This window comes from Eptesicus fuscus, chromosome 17 (assembly GCF_027574615.1).
Source record: "Eptesicus fuscus isolate TK198812 chromosome 17, DD_ASM_mEF_20220401, whole genome shotgun sequence".
NCBI classification, from domain to species: domain Eukaryota; kingdom Metazoa; phylum Chordata; class Mammalia; order Chiroptera; family Vespertilionidae; genus Eptesicus; species Eptesicus fuscus.
Window position 1 is genome coordinate 18,021,772 of NC_072489.1, and position 16,146 is coordinate 18,037,917.

The following is a 16,146-nucleotide window of genomic DNA, read 5'->3' on the forward strand; positions in this document are numbered from 1 at the left end:
GGAGGCTCAGGGGTCATGACAGTGTCTGGGGCTCTGGGAGAGAAACCCGTGCTTTTAGGCAGTAAGCCATTGTTAAGAGATACACAGTCAAACCTCGGTTCTCGAACGTCTCCCTTCTCAAACAATTCAGTTCTGGATCAAGTTGTTCACAGGAAGAAAATGTCTCGGTTGAGGAACAAATCTTTGGTTTTGACCTGACAACCCTTTCATGCTGATACCTCAGCATCACAAAAAGCGTCTCTCAGGCAACAAAGGAGAGAATGCTTTTGTTGCTGGAGAAATCGAAGATGAGCACAATTTTAAAACAAAAAGAAGCCATCAAGAGTGCCAATGTTGCTAAGGGTGTGAAAGTGCTCACAACACAACAATCACAGGCCGTTGAAGAGGTAGAAGAACTATTGTTGATTTGGGTAAACCAAAGCAGTTAGTGGGTGATATATGGAAAATTCATTTAAGGCTAGTAGGGGTGGTTAGATTAAGAAAATAAGTGTTTATCTGTAGATTATGCAGTGCATTAGACATGGACTGCATATAAGGAAGGTTAAAATGGAATCATTTGGGGGTCTTGAATGGATTAATTCAATTTACATGGTTTCTAATGGGAAAAAATGATTTGGTTTTCGAACAAATTGCTTCTCGAACAGCCTTCTGGAACGAATTAAAAGTTTGAGAACCGAGGTTCCCCTGTATCAGGGATGACAACGCCTGTAACCCCTCTCCTAGCATTTCATGAAGATCTTCTGCTTCCATTCCCTCCAAGGGAACGGAACTGACACTCCTTGAAAATATGCCACAGAGGCCACTGCAGTGCTGCTGTGGGTCAGATTGGCCCAGCCAAGGGGGCCTGGTGACAGGCATTGGGGTGAACGCGCAGAACCACGAGGCCTGCTTCTCAAAACACCAATGTTGGGGTCGCCCTTGCTCCTGCCTGGCCAGAGCTCCCTCCTCCATGCAGCAGCCTGGGGCAGGGGGGCTGGCACTGCCCCCTTTAGGGAGTAGTCTGGGGTGGGGACTCTGAAGGACACAGTGGGGCTGGGGGCTGCAGAGGGCCTGTCACCCTCCATCCCAGTGTGGGCGCTGCAGCCCTGCCGTCTGTAGAAGCCTTACTGGGTGTCCGCTCGAGCACCCCAGGGCAGGCTACGATTTGCTCAGGGAACACCAAGGGAACAGCAATGGGCAGAAAGAGGAACTGGGGCTGCCAGCCAGGATGCTGGGGACAAAGGCCTCTTGAGAAGCAGACACTGACAGCCCGGCTGAGCGTGTGTCCTAGCCAGAGGGGGCACTGCTGTCTGGCCCCTTCACGGTAACCTGCCTTGCATGGTCGCCTTTCTTGCCACATGGGTGCTGTGGGTCAGGGTTAGGGTGTGAGTTCCAGGAGGGTGGGTGTCCAATAACAGCCTGCCCTTTGACCACGGCTACAGAGCTGATAACTGAAGCATAGCCAGCCACTGAACCAGGATGTCTGAGTTCTGTCCTCTGGACCGCTCACAAGGGGCAGGGACCTCTGACTTGCCACCAGCTCTATCTAGTTCCTAGCAGCTTCGTCTGGGCCTGGTGGACTCTCCTCACCAGCAACCATTCCCCGAGCTTGTGCAGGCCCTGGGGGGAGGGACTTCATTTTGCAGCTCTGACCTGCTGGCCTGGCTTCCTACAATACATGTGAGCGGGATTCGGAAGTATCAATGTGGCTTAATGAGAACGTGCTGGCACGGTTAGCAATGTCTGCCTTGGGCCCAGGACAGAGAAGCGGCAGTGTGTGCCCTATCTTTGCCTTTGTTTTAATACTCTGTGCTTCCAAAAACACGTTCACATGTGTGAGTACTTCTCTGATTCCCCCCTCGCCCACCAGAAAGCCCTGAGAGGCTCTACCGTCCCATTCACTGCATCGGGAAACTGAGGTTCCCGAAGGCTGTGTCTTGTCACAAGTGAAGGAGGAACTGGGGCTAACGCCTGGCTTCCCTGCTTCCCAGGGTTGTGCTCCTTCCGCTCCATGGACTTGAATGGCATTACAGGGCAGGACTTGGACTTGCTTACAGTCCATGCCAGGGCCCTGGGAGCGGAGCCTGTGCCCACATGCCCGTGGCTCCACTCCTTTCACATCAGTTCCTGCCACTCTCCTTTCTGCCTGGCAACCCTGAAACTGCAGGATGCCCAGTGGGCGTGGTGCCTCTTGCACCCACTTGCTTGCCCCGGGGCTGGGAAGGGAGGAACTCCACTGACTGCAGAGCCCGTGTTACTTGGAGGCACTGAGCCAGATGCACGGGCAGCATTGGAGAGGCTGCAGAACATCCCTGGAGGAGCAGAGCTAAAGGAAGAATCAGGGAAGGCCAGCCTGCTTGGGGAGCAGCGCAGGGAAGGGCCCAGGTTGGGGTTTTCCGAGCTTGAGCCAGGGGAAGCGGGCTTCCCAAACAGCAGCAGGGCCCACATTTAATACAGAGAAGAGCCCTCGGCCCTACAGATATGAGGTGAGCTGCCGAGAGCAGTGTCCCCAGCTCACAGACTTCCATGGGGTGATTGCTGGTGATTTTTGAACCAGAAATAGGTAGATGTTTCGTCTTCTGCCTGGTTAGGTGACTTCTGCAGATCCCCACCCGCCTGAGAAGCTAGGGCTGGTTATCCAGGATTGTCTAACCTGCTGGCTGTGGTCTGCATGGCCGAAAGGCCCGGTCGGGCCCTGCCTCTCCCCCTCTCCCTCCCCCTCCCCTCCCCCCTCCCCCCTCCCCCCTGCCAAGGTGCCTGTGCCTGGGGCTCAGCTTCTGACCTCCCCGTTGCCTTCCGTCCTTCCTCCCTGGGCCCGGCCCTTCCTCTTGCAGGGGCCTCCCAGAGGGCCACTTAGACCCTCCCAGGCCCGGCCTCCCCGGCTGTGGCTACAGGGACTGCGGCTGCACAATGACTTCTCCTGGCCGGGCGGCATGTCATTGTGTGATAGGCCTGGCTGGCCCGGATGCCCCTTGCACTGCAGCTGTTCCAAGCTCTGGGTGATATGGCACTGAGAACTGGGTGTGGACGGCCTAGGCTGTTCGCAGGAATGTCCGGCTCTCAGGAAACTGGGGGTGGGGTTGAAGGGTTGTAGGGCCTGGGAGGGGCGGGGATAGGGAAGAAGAGATGTGAGGGCTCAGTAGAGGATTTCTCTTGTTTTGGGAAGGCCTTTGGTAGCTAAATACTAGGTCCCCGGCTTAGAGATCCTCCTCCTTTAAGACATGGATAGAAATGATGCCTTGTCCCTGGCTGCTGGCTGTGAACTCCTAGCTCTCTATCACATCACAGAGCGTCAGCTCACTGTTCCATGTCCATTTCTCCCACTAGCTGTAGCTTCTTGAGGGCAGAACCGTGTCCAACTCATCTCTGACTTCTTAGCCTCTAGCACAGGCCTGGCATGTATTTGGGAATGAATGAATGAATGAATGAATGAATGGCTCTTACTTGCCCCTGTCCTACAGGAAGGTGATCCTGTGCCAGTGGGAACTGGCTTGAACCAGGCAGGTAATTGTGGTGGGAACAGGAGGATGGGGTGTGGGTCTGCTGGGCATCCCTGGACAGATATGTGCAGGGTTGCACACACCCTCCTCACCCCCATTAGACCATGGTGACCTTTCCTGGAACCTCAGGATGGGCTAATGCTGCCTGGGCTCTGGCTGGTCCAAGAGGGCCTGGGACCATCTACTTCCTCAAATACCCACGCAGTGAACCTGTCCACTAGCAGAAAAGAGCCCTCTTCTGGTCACCTCTGGCACGCATGACCCTGGGAGTTCCCTGTCCGAGGTCAGAGTCTGGTTAGTGGAAGCATATCTTCGAGGGTCCAACATTCCTTGGAGGAAAATGCCAATCCTAACTGGGCACTGACTACAGGGTCCTAGCTGGCCAGCTTTGCCCCATCCTCACCCTGGCTTAGCTGGGCCAGGAGAGAGTGGAGAGGGTGTGTGAGAAATTAGTGGGACCAGCCCTTGGGGCAGAATGTCAGGGGGAGGACATGTAGAGTGTGGGCCCTGCTCTCGGTTCTGAATGCTGCTGTGAGCCCCAAACCTACCCCTGATTATCACTTGCTCTTAAGCCTTTGTTTGGGCTGATCCCTGGAGCCACTATATGCTTTGCCCTTTGCTGTGCTAACTATGACTGACAGACAAGACAGCCTAGTGTCTCCTCCTCAGTGCCCCATCTGTACCTCGGCCTCTACCTATGGATGTCCTCACTGCATTTCCTTGTGGCAAGGACCACGTTGCCTTCATTTCTGTATCTCTAGTGCCTGGCACATAGTGGGCACTTGGGGGACATTGGCTGAATGCATGAATGAATGAATGAATGAATGCATGAATGAACTATAAGTACATGAACTATGCTCCTAGGATGGCCACTACAGTTCCTCACTGCTGTCTGAGGAACAGAACAAAAAAATTAAAAGCATTGATTCTTTTTGACTTAAGATGTTTGTCCCGTAAATCCTTTCCCACTGGTACCGGATGCTGTGTGTCCGTGTTATGGTATCACAGCCCAGGAGCCATACATACATGGTTTTGGCAAAACTTACAGTTGTGAGTCCACAAAACACAGAGTTTATCCTTGTATTATTATTTATTGATTATTGTATTAACTTTGTGTTTTGCGGATTCACAACTGTAAACCTACTTTTGCTGCACCCTGTATATTCCGCCCATGATGGCCTCAGGGAACCCCATCCCCGATCCTACTAGTATTTTCTGGGAGCAGGCTGGCGAGCACCAGGATGAGGAAGGCAGAGAAAGGGAGACTGCATTTCCTACCCCCCCCCCCCCCCGCCCCATTCCACCAGGGAGCTGGTATGGCTGAGGAGGCAAGAATGTCAGGGACTGTGCATAAGACAAGGCTCACGGGTCTCCACTGGGCAGGCTGGGTCTCTACAGAGGGTCTGGTCACAAGATGGAAACTCTTTCTGGCCATGGGGACCAGTCCCAAGTTCTGCAGGGCCTTCATGGGCAGTGACCCACCCATTCTGGTGGTTAAATGTGCCTAGGGTGATTTTTCAGTTCTCCGATTCCCATTTCTTCTGGGGACCAAAAGGAAGCCAGATGCCTCCAAAACTCAGATTTTAGAATGTGCTGGGTCTCACTGACTGCCTCCCTGGGGAACTCTAGGACTGTGGGGTGTGGGGAGGGTGGGGAGTGAGGGGCAGTGTGGTGTGTTCGCTGGCCTAGGTCCGGATGGGGAAGAGCAGCATGGCAAATGCTATCAGTTGGTCACCCCAAATCTATTTGCCTCTCCCTCACTAACAGCTCTTGTTTGAGGCAGTGATATATCTGGCCCCCAAGTAATAAGCCCATCCTGATAACCCTGTCTCTCACTTTCCCAGCCTCCCTTGCAGCTAGAGTGCCCATGTGAACCTCTTCTGGCTAATGAGGATAAGCAGAACTCCAGGGAGTAGGTCTGGAAAGCCTTTTGCTTTCCTGGTAAAGGGGCGGAATGGCGTGCATAGCTCTTTGTCTTCTTGCCATTTCCTGACGTGATGCTGACATGGCTGGGGCTATAGCAGCCGGCTTGCAACCACGAGGGAAAGAGCAAGAAGCATTAGCTCTCGCTTCACTGAACACAAAAAACGACATTTGTAATTCTCTCCAGAGATCTGTTCTGTGAGAAAAGTACATTCTGACTTATTTATGACTCCACAGTTAAGTTTCTGTTACTTGCAGCCAAACACATCTCTAAAGGCTGCTGGAGCGATGACCAAGATGATTCACCCTGAAGCTATGTGCAGTTAAAATTATACTCTTCCCTGCCCCCTTCGGTTAATGACGTGTCCTGTAAAGGTACCTCTGCTTGCCCTACTGGGTGTGAATGGCTGAAGTGGTCAGTGGTGACAATGGCAGCCGTGGGCCGAGGATGCCCATTGGGTGCCCAGCGCCAGCCCTATTTCCTGGGCTTCTCAGAATGCGGTTTCCTAGGATTGGCCCAATGCCGCCATCCTCCCAGAGACACTTCAGATAAAGAGCCCAGCCAGGACCTGCTCTGACCCGACAGCCCACCGTGCCAACATCAAAGCGGGGAGGGATCCTAACAGAGACACCTGCTGGGGGCAGAGGGTCTGAGGCCTCATTTGTAATCAGGGTCCCCAGGGTGGACCGATTACAAACATGTCCCCGTAGCCACACTCTTTGCAATGTGACATTCAGCTCATCCCTTCAAAAGATAGCTTATTCCCCCACATCTTGAATCTGGGCTGGCCTTGTAACGCGCTATGGCCAACAGAATGTGGCCGAAGTGACCCTGTTCCAGTCCCAGGCCTGGGCCTCCAAGCCTCCGCGGGCTCTGCCGTCTCTCCTGGACCCTGTCTCGCTCCATGTGACAAGCACGGGCCAGCCTCCTAGCAGAGGACAGAGAGGAAGCCCCGTTGCCCTGCCACCCCAGCTGACAGGCAACTGACCCCCAGAAGCACAGCCATCCGACCCACACTCAGTTGCCCACCACATGTGGGAGCACAGCTGAGGGCAGCGAATCGCCCAGCTAAGCCCGGTCTAAGCTGCCAGCCTCAGAACTGGAGCGAGATCAGTATTTGTTTCATGTCCCTCTGTTTGGCTCGGTTTGTAAGGCAGTACTATTATCCGTGTGGCTCGGTTTGTAAGGCAGTACTATTATTATTGTGGCTCGGTTTGTAAGGCAGTACTATTATTAGTGTGGCTCCGTTTGTAAGGCAGTACTATTATTATTGTGGCTCCGTTTGTAAGGCAGTACTATTATTATTGTGGTGATAGACCGCTGATACAATCCTCCTCCTCCTCAAGGTTTACCAAGCATTCCACCGACACGAGCTAATTCACCACCTATGAAAGAGATACCATCTCCCTTCTGCAGATGACAGAACCGATACTCCGAGAGGTTCTGACTTGCTCGAGATCATGCGGCCAGCTCACAGTTCTCCACTCTCAAATTGCAAATTGCTCCAATCCCAGCCCATGGCCCTTAGACCGTCTCACCATCCAGCCCTGCCTGCCCCCACCTCCTTCTCCCACCTTGCAAACCTTGGGCAGCAGCCCTGCCCATTCAAGCACTGGGCCAGCCTATGAACATCAGCCCCTGCCAACCCTCACGTGTTACTATGACGACGGCGCATCACACCAACATGGCACCTTTTCCTACCTGGCACAGAGGCGCCACCACATGGGTTAGTGTGGCCCCACAGGCACACAGTTTGGCAAGTGGTACGGGGGCTGGCCAGGCCCGAGGTACAGGCTCAACTGGTACCTTCCCATAGAGCCGTGTGAGCCAAGACGACTAAACAGAGACCCTCGCTTCTGCAGGCTTCCCCTACATACTCACAGGCCGACCGACTGAAGGCTCGATGAGGGCGCTGTCAGGATTCACGCAAGCACGGCGTCCCATTCCCTCCCAGCGTGTTCCCCTCACACAGGAGGCGCAGTTGCCCCTCACCCACCCTCCGGTCCCATGGCCGCCCCTGTCACTCACCGACAGCGGAGGGGTGCCCTCGTCCTCCACGGTGACCACCAGGTGGTAGAAGCTCTGGTGCTCGCGGTCGGGTGGGGCGGGCCGCGTGGAGATCTCCCCACTGATGCGGTCCATGCGGAAGGTCATGTCGTCGTTGCCCGCGGTGATGTAGTAGGACAAAACGCTGTTGATCCCGATGTCACGATCAGTAGCTCTCACCTGGACCACGGCGGTACCCCCGCCCACGTTCTGGGAAGAGAACAGGAAACGGGTCACTCTGGAGTCCATGGGGCGAAGTGCAGCACCCGCTCCGGGGAGCCCAGGGCCTCCCTGGACCTCCGGAAAGCTTTGCTGTCTATGCTGGAGCCGCGACGAGGAGGATGAAGATGATGGTGGCGAGCATTCTGTGGGCACCTACTCATGCCGGGCCGTGTTAACGCAATAACTTCCCCCGCAACCCTAAGTGTCAGGTCCTGGTGTCACTCCCACTTACAGGTGAGAAAACTTGGGTGCAGGCAAGGAATGTGTGCACGTCACACAGTGTCAGTGGCAGAGCCAGGTCTGAATTGCGGGAGGCTGGCCCGAGAGCTGGCCTTGAAACCCCCATGCCATCCTGCCTTCAGGAACGTCCAACCTGGCGTGATGCCTAGCAATGCCGGGCAGACAGTCTCCTGGAGGGGCTCAGTCGTAGGACTGAGTGACCAGCGAGCTGGTTTATTTTAAAGCAGTTCTCTCAGGGTACACCTCCGCTCCCTGTGGGCGGTAGCAGGCCACCTCTTCTCTCCCTCTCCCCTCCTCCTTCCACAAAGACACTGCACTCAGGACCTGGCCTAGGCGTTAGGACTAGAGTTATGAATAAGCCACTGTCCCCATCCCCGAGATCTGAGAGACTAGTGGGCCAGGCAGACAGTTAAGCAGGTGGTTGGCAGCCGGCTCATGCCCACTGTCCGCCCCAGATGTCCGTCTGTACGGGTGCTGGAGTGCCCTCACCTCGTTCACGCTGACGTTATATCCAAAGGGGCTCTCGATCACTGGGGGGTTGTCATTGACGTCCAGGATGGTCACCTGCAGGATGTGGTCCTTCTTCCGTGGAGGGGTGCCCCGGTCAGATGCCACCACCTAGGAGGAAGGGGTGACGGGTCAGGGCTAAAGAGCAAGTTAGGACCAGGAATATGGAGTCCTATCTACTCAGTGGGGAGGTTGGAAGGATAAACAGACTCACTGGCCCATCCCGGCCCCCGGGGCGGGGGCGCCAGCTCGGGGCTCTCCCTAAGTCCTTGCCTTCTGCCCCGTGCAGCAAACAATGCTTGCCCACTTCTTGTCTGCCCTGGGGCCCTCATTTGCAATCCGACTTGGGTGTGCCTAGTCTTCACCTCCCAACCTTACCCGTGACTGTATTCTGGGCTGTGCCAGCCCCTGACCGTGACCCCAGGCCTGCGATTGGACCCGGGGTTCCTGCCGTTAGCTTCACAGGCCCCTGTTCCATGCACTTAGGTCTGAACTGCAGCAAACAGAGCCTCAGATAATCACTGAGCAGCCCAAACGCAGACTGAGCCGGTCCTGGGAGCCGAGATGCTCCTGGGGGCCTGCAGAAGTGCCCCAGGGGCGCGGGCTCCTGCAGAAGCACAGCCCTGGGTCCCAGAGACCCCTCGGGAGACATGCCAGCCCCGCAACTCAGCAATAACGGTGGCCTTCGTGACTCCTCACCTCAGCAGAGGCAGGCCAGGCAGGGGGTTTTTCTGCCCATTGCACAAGGGGAAACTGAGGCCCAGACAGTAAACCCCTTGCCCGAGTTTCGCACTGCATTTGTGGAAGAGTCGGGGCTTTGCCAGGCTCTCTCTCCCGGCTCTCACGGCAGGGACGGGCACCTCTGCTGGTCCTGCTCTGGCTCCCGAGCCCCTCCCAGATGCCCTCTCTGGGTTGGCCTCACTCATGCTCTTGGCCCTGCGGTGCCAACTGCCCGCCGGTACTTGGTGACAGCAGGGGAGCCGACTACCAGGATGTGAAGGGCCAGGTGGTCAACAGCGACCTGGAGGGGGCGGGCCCGCACCTTGAGGATATAGTGGTCCAGCTCTTCTCTGTCCAGGGGCCTCGCCACGAACACTTCGCCGATGGAGTCGTTGGTGGTGACAATCTCAAAGGCCCCAGCGATATTGCCCGAGGCCAGAGAGAAAACCACCTGTCAGGGGGGAGAGAGGCCAGAGGTGAGGACGCGGGTCCCTGCTTCCTGCTCGGTGACGGGGTGGCTTAGAGGCTCTGTGGGAACCCCCTGCTCAGAGATCTGACCCGGGCTATTTCACTCGATGCCCACCTGCCCGTTGCTGCCGGCATCAGGGTCCCGGGCCTTGACAGTGGCCACACGCTGGCCCACGGGGCAGTCCTCTGGCACGCTGACGGCCGAGTCGGAGGTGACGTCAAACCGAGGGCTGTTGTCATTCTCATCCAGCACAGTGATGTAGACCTGGGGGCGAACGTTACTAGAGACCTATCGCCTCCATCGTCTCCCCAGCCCCAAACACCAGGGGCCCACCGTGGGCCACGGGGGACCAGACCTCCACTCGGCCTGGCACATCACCTCGCTTTCAGAGCCCGCCTAGGCCTCTCCTGACTTCCCACGAAGGCCCTGAGCACATTTTCCCTAGGAGTCTGGTGGGGGAGGGTGGCTCATACCAAGTGCTGAGGCTGGGACGGCAGGGAAGGGGCGGGGAGATCTGGAAGGGAGGACCCCGACTAAAGGGGATGGGGCTACTCAGCTCCAAACCACCAAGGAGTGGCAGGCTGGCCCTGGCACCGCTTCCTGTTTTCTAAGGGGAACCAGGAATACAGATTTTGTGTGTGGAATGAGGTGGTAATTAATAAAAATGAAAGAAAAAATTATGTGCAGGCTGACTACAACACATCTGGCAGCCAGATATTGTCTGAAGGCCTCTTCGTTAGCACATCTGGATCAGAGGGAGAGAAATGGGGCTCAGAAGGAGGGGGGTTGAAGGTGGCTTGGTGGTCCCGGTGGGGAAGGGACAGGCGGGGAAAAGAGGAGATAAAAGGAGCAGCTTGTTCAGCGTCTACAGCTCAGGTGTCCTGCAGGGTCAGGACAGCGAGCTGGAGGGAAGGCCCTGCTATGGGTGCGGCCTCCAGCCCAGGGATGGCCAATGCCACGGGCCAGGAGGCCGGCACCGCAGGTGCCCCTTAGGGTCACTGATAAGGGGGTTGAGATAGGGCAGGAGGAGGCTAAGACTTAAAAAACCCCAGTCCCGGCCTCCTCCCCAGGTCAGATTCTCAGTCCTGGGGTTCTGGGCTCCCAGGCCTGCCTGCCTGCCACCCTAGGGACCCCATAGGGAGCCGGTAGCACCTCACACCCTGCTGAGGAGATGCATTTCGTCCTCCCTCATAATCAGGTTTGTCCTCCTCTTCTTGGTCCTAGCCACTCTCCCCTATCTGTAGACAGCTTTTAAAACCACAAGGCAGCCCTAGCTGGTTTGGCTCAGTGGATAGAGCATCGGCTTGCGAATGAAGGGTCCCAGGTTCGATTCTGGTCAAGGGCACATGCCCAGGTTGTGGGCTCAATCCCTGGTGTGGGGCATGCAGGAGGCAGCTGATCAATGATTCTTTCTCATCACTGATGTTTCTATCTCTCTCTCCCTCTCCCTTCCTCTCTGAAATCAATAAAAATATATTTAAAAAATAAATAAAGCCACAAGGCACTCTGGTGGTGTGGCTGTTGGTTGGTGTCATCCCATGCACCGAAAGGTCGCCAGTTCGATTCCCTGTCAGGGCACCTGCCCGGGTTGTGGGCTCCATCCCTGGAGGGGGCATGCAGGAGGCAGCTGATCGGATGTTTCACTCTCACATTTTATTCTCTCTCCCTCCCCCTTCCTCTCAAAAATCAAATTAAAAAATCTTAAAATAACAACAACCAAGAAGAGCCAACAAAAAACCCAGCCAAAAACCACACGGCAACAAGCCCAGGCCTCACAGCAGGACCAACGCCACCACTTCCACTTGCCAGCTGTGCGATTTTGGAAAAAGTTATTAAACCTCTCTGATTTTCCACTCTCTCAGCTGAAAATAAGAACGAGAACACCTACCACACGAGGATGCTGGGGGGAAGAAGTGAGCAAGCAAGAAGGTAAGGGTGGTCCCTGTCCTGCCTCCTGCCTGGCAGATGGGCATGATTTCACTCTCCAAGACTCTGCCCAACCATCATGGATTTTGGTCAGGAAGTTCCATGAAGTCCCCGAGCCCCCGTGTGCTCACCTGTGAAATAGGCATAAATATGCCCACCACACTCTTCTCAGGGCACAAAAAAGCAAGGCCCCTGTGCTCTGATCCACCCCAAACCCTCCCACTTGGGTCCAGGCCTTGTGTGGGTTCCCCATGCTTTCTCCCACTGCAGGGCCTTTCCCATGCCGCTTCCTCTGCCTGAAATGGTCTTATTCCTCGGCTGAGTAAATTCCTATGCTTTCTGGGAATCTCAGCTTGGGTCACTTCCTCAGGGAAGCCCTCCTAGATTTCCCTGACACTGTATTATCAGCTGTCTCACGTGGCATACATTTATTGGTGTGATACTTTGATCAGTGTCTCTCCCCCATTTTATCTTATGCTTGTGAAGGTAGGAACTATGTCTGATTTTGGATTCCTATTGTACCCTGAGCCCAGCCAAGAGCCTGGCCCACAGTAAGTGCTCCCCTGATTACTGCTCTGATGATCAGCATCAGAGAGTCGGCATCAGAGGAGGAAGGGCAGGCGTCAGGTTCCATGGGAATTAACCCATCCAGGACCTTCTGGTCCAAATCTCCCTATCTCATCCCCTGGAGGCCTGAGGGTATTACACTTAAGAACTCTTACAGCAGAGACCCTGCCCCTGGTCTGCCCCTTCCTGCGGCCTCCCCACCCCTCCTGGGGCCTATGGGAGCCATTGGGGCCCGGGAGGAGTCAGGTGTAGGTGAGTTGTGGTTTGGGGTTCCGGCCTCATGGAGGAAATGGTAGCACCCCTAAAAGGCCCCTCAGCCTGCCTCCACCTTTGCATCTCCAACAAGTTTGGGGCTAACAGGCCTGGCGTATTTGGGGCAGTGGCCCTGGGAACCTCTGAGAAGCCAGGGCAGAGCAAAGGGGTGCGGGTCTTGCCTGGAAGAGGGTGAAGTGGCTGTGGAAGTACAGTGGCCTGCACAGAAATGTGTGCCCTGAAAGGCCCTTGCCAGCCCGTGCAAGGAAGTGGGGGGCTGGTCCAGGAAGGGACTTTAGCAGCCTTGGGGAGCATCCCAGCTCCTGTCAGTCTCCACCTGTCCTCGGCCCCTGGCCTTCTCGTGCCAGCGAGGGTGAGGAACAGCTGGCCCATTGTACAGATGAGGCTGCTGAGGCCCAGGGAAAGGGCCCCACGTAACCACTCTGAGTCTTAGCTCCTGTGGCTGGGAGGGCCAGGAGCCGCTGGACACAGGGCACCTGCCCACTGCCCACTGCCCCCCGCCGAGGACTCTGCTCAATGGCTGCCCTCTGGGACCGTGGGGGCTGCGGGGAGCTGTGTAGATGCAGTGCTGCTTGTGGTCTCACTCACCCCCAGGCTAGGCCCATGGATGGAGGGGGCTCTGAGGCACGACCAAGCCGCCACTGGGGCCACTGGAGCCGGGCCTCTCAGGGAGCCGTGGGGTGGAGGACCCAAGCAGCTGCATTTGGCTCCCTGCAAATACTTGGTTGCATCCTTTAGGCCAGTGGTCGGCAAACTGCGGCTCGCGAGCCACATGCGACTCACGAGCCGCGGTTTGCCGCTCTGTTGACTAATGAGTTTGCCGACCACGACTTTAGGCTGATGTGACGGGGACTCAGTGGGGGAGAAAATGTGGCCATAACCAAGGCTGACGCTGAGCTGGACACCCCTGTGTCTCCAGGCCGCCTGGACCAGACTGCCTGGTGTACAAGCCACGATGGCTGCGTGTTCTCATTCTCACTGCAGGATGCCACTTCAGGGGACCCCTCCCCTGGGACCCACCCCCAGCCTGAGGTCACCTACCTGCCTCTCCCACTTCTCCCACTTCCTAGGAACCTCTGACCTCAGGGGTCACTCTCCCCGAAGTGGCCCCAGCACATGGTCTCCCCTGCCTTTCCTGAGAGTCCTTGAGGGCAGTGACACACCACGCACGCTGCCCTTGCCCAGCACCCCCAGGCCCTGGCACGGTGCCCTCCACTTTACCTGCACTGCAGTACAACACACTTCTTACACCAACCCCAAGACAGGGAGGGGGTCCCCTTTACACAAGCCACTCCCATCATGCCTCTCTCCAAGACTAGTTTACAAAGGTTTCCTATCCACCAGCTCCTCTACCATCTTCCTCACATCCTCTGAAGAAGGCAGGGCTGCTGGCCTGACCCTCATTTTAGACCTGAGGAAAGGAAGCACAGAGAGGTTGAACAACTGGCCTGTGTCACACAGCCGGTGAGGGGCAGAGCAGGGCTGAGGCCTCAGTGTTCCTTTCATTGTGTGTTCCACCCACTCCTTGTTAGCGGGCCCTTCACCCCAGCGTCCCATGGAGGCTCAGCAGGACATGGAGGGCAGAGAGGGCAGAGCTGGACACGGGGTACGGGGCCTGGGCTCAGGTGAGAGTGGATGAATTGGGACGGCCGTGAAGGGCCTGAGCGGGGACCTGCTGCACACGTCCTCTCCCCAGGGAGGCAGGAAGGCCCAGCACCACTCAGGGCCCGAGCCAGCACTGGCCACAGCCAAGAGCACCGGGGAGAGTCCCGGTCCATGCTACTCACCTTCTGTAGCGAGAGCCGCAGGAGGAGGCCGAGGGAGAGAAGAGGCAAAGATGCAGTTGGTTAGCAGTCGGCAGCTCTTCTGGCCCCAGTTTTAAGCCGTGGCCTGTTGGGATGCCTTCCCCCACCCCGCCCCACCTGTCTGAGGTCTCATCCTGGCCAGGCTGCCCCGAAGGTGTGGCGTGACTGCCACAAGGCTGCCCCGGGGCTATCAAACCCCCACCTACTGCCTGGCCTGCATGTGGGGTGGCTGGTGAAGATGTGGGTTTTGGGGTGCCTTGGGCTGGTGACGGGATGCACCAGTGGGGCTCTCACCCGGGGAATCACTCACCACAGTGGCGTCTACTTTGGGGCCGCCGTCATCCGCCACCACCGTCAAGGTGTAGAAGTCGCCTTTCTCCCGGTCCACCAGGCCCTTGACCGTGATCACACCCTGCAGGGAGGGTCCAGATGGGAGAGTGAAACACTGCACCCACCAGCCTGTCCCACCCCCAAGCAGTCCCCTGCTCCGGCCAAAGCAGACTCCTCACGAACCCCGACGCTCTGCCCGCTGTGCCACCCCACCCTCCCTCTGCCTGACATAACTATGGCAATCCTGCGGCTCTCAGTCCCACTCAGCCACCACCCCTTCCAGGCAGGCTTCCTGCTTCCCCAGCCGGGCATGACCGCTCTTCTCTGGGCCCCAGAGACACTGTTACACACTGCACTGCAGTCTGTCTACATCTTCCCCTGGGTGCTCTGACGTGTATCCTTGACTATTCCTACTTCTGCCCCAGCCTGGGAACTCTTTGAGGGCTGGGAAGGCTCTTGTTCCTCTCTGTGCTCCCAGCACGCCCAGGACAAGGCCTGGGACACTGCAGGGATGTTACCATGCCTATTTTCAGAGAAGGGATTCTTACAGAAAACACTAAAGCAAAGATAACCAGGTGGGAGCCAGGCGTTAGATGAGAGCTGCACCAGACACCTAGCTAATACTGGCTATTGCCACGAAGCACAAAATCTATACTGGAGCTTCCTAACAGCCAAGGCAAAAACGGAAACACGATGGCCTGAATAGCTTTCATTATCTAGTAACAAGGATAGCAGGATGCCTAGGTATAAACTTTATCTTACGCCTAAATATTACTAGTAAAAGGGATGTATTTCAGGAATGTTTATCTCAAAGATACTTTATGACAAAGAGGAGCATGCCATGCACAGAGAAGGAGCTGAATGAAGGCTGGCTAGCTTTAAAAGGGCTGAGCTCCCTGCTCCCAGGGAGAACACTTGCTGTCCAGCCTCCCTCACCGTGTAGGCGTCTATCTTGAAGAGGGCTTTGGCCTGCGCGCTGGTGTGGGCGTCAAAGCGATAGGTGATCTGGTTGATGTTGTCGATGGAGTAGGCCTGGACCCGCACAATCTCGGTGCCCAGGGCCAGGTTCTCCATGATGGCAGCCTCATAGGAGGCGTTGGAGAACTGCACGTCCTCATCCAGCTCGTTGAGCAGAGTGATGTAGACGCTGCAGAAGCCCTGGTTGAAGGGGGGTGCCTGGTCGGTGGCGGACACATTCATCAGGTAGCTGGTCTTGGTCTCGTAGTCCAGGTAGTCCACAGTGATGATAAGCCCCGTGCTCTCGTCGATCTCGAATTTCCCTTCTGCACCCGACAGGATGCGGTAGTTTATCAGGCCACCGTCCCCTGCAGGAGGACGCAAGAGGTTGTGCCATCCCAGATGGCGGTGGGGCTTCCCAAGCTGCCTACAGCCGTGGCCTACCCAGCGAGCACTGCTCCCCACCTGCAGGCTGAATCGCAGCAGAGGACAGGGTCAAGGTCTATGTGGACGGCGAGGCCCAGCACACACTGTGGACCCCCTCAGGGGCCTGGTCAGGGCATGAGATCTGCCAGAGGGGGTCTGCTCCTGGAGCTTCAGAATGTAAGCTCAAGCACCTCACATGGGTATTTGGACAAGACGGTGGGGAAATTAGGGATCTCTGGTAGTGGGGGTGTTGAT

At 56.5% G+C, this 16,146-nt stretch overlaps 1 protein-coding gene across 3 annotated transcripts in view; it reads right to left on the bottom strand.

Moving 5' to 3' along the window:
* CDH23 (cadherin related 23) overlaps positions 1 to 16,146 on the bottom strand; it is a 363,598-nt gene that overhangs the window by 62,263 nt on the left and 285,189 nt on the right. For all 3 annotated transcript variants that reach the window (XM_028151376.2, XM_054728837.1, XM_054728836.1), the window contains 7 exons: positions 15,445 to 15,833; positions 14,489 to 14,590; positions 14,161 to 14,163; positions 9,722 to 9,871; positions 9,461 to 9,589; positions 8,401 to 8,529; positions 7,432 to 7,659 (listed from right to left, as the gene is read on the bottom strand). In XM_028151376.2, coding sequence (XP_028007177.2) covers positions 7,432 to 7,659; positions 8,401 to 8,529; positions 9,461 to 9,589; positions 9,722 to 9,871; positions 14,161 to 14,163; positions 14,489 to 14,590; positions 15,445 to 15,833 — 1,130 coding nt within the window. The remainder of the gene's footprint in view (positions 1 to 7,431; positions 7,660 to 8,400; positions 8,530 to 9,460; positions 9,590 to 9,721; positions 9,872 to 14,160; positions 14,164 to 14,488; positions 14,591 to 15,444; positions 15,834 to 16,146) is intronic.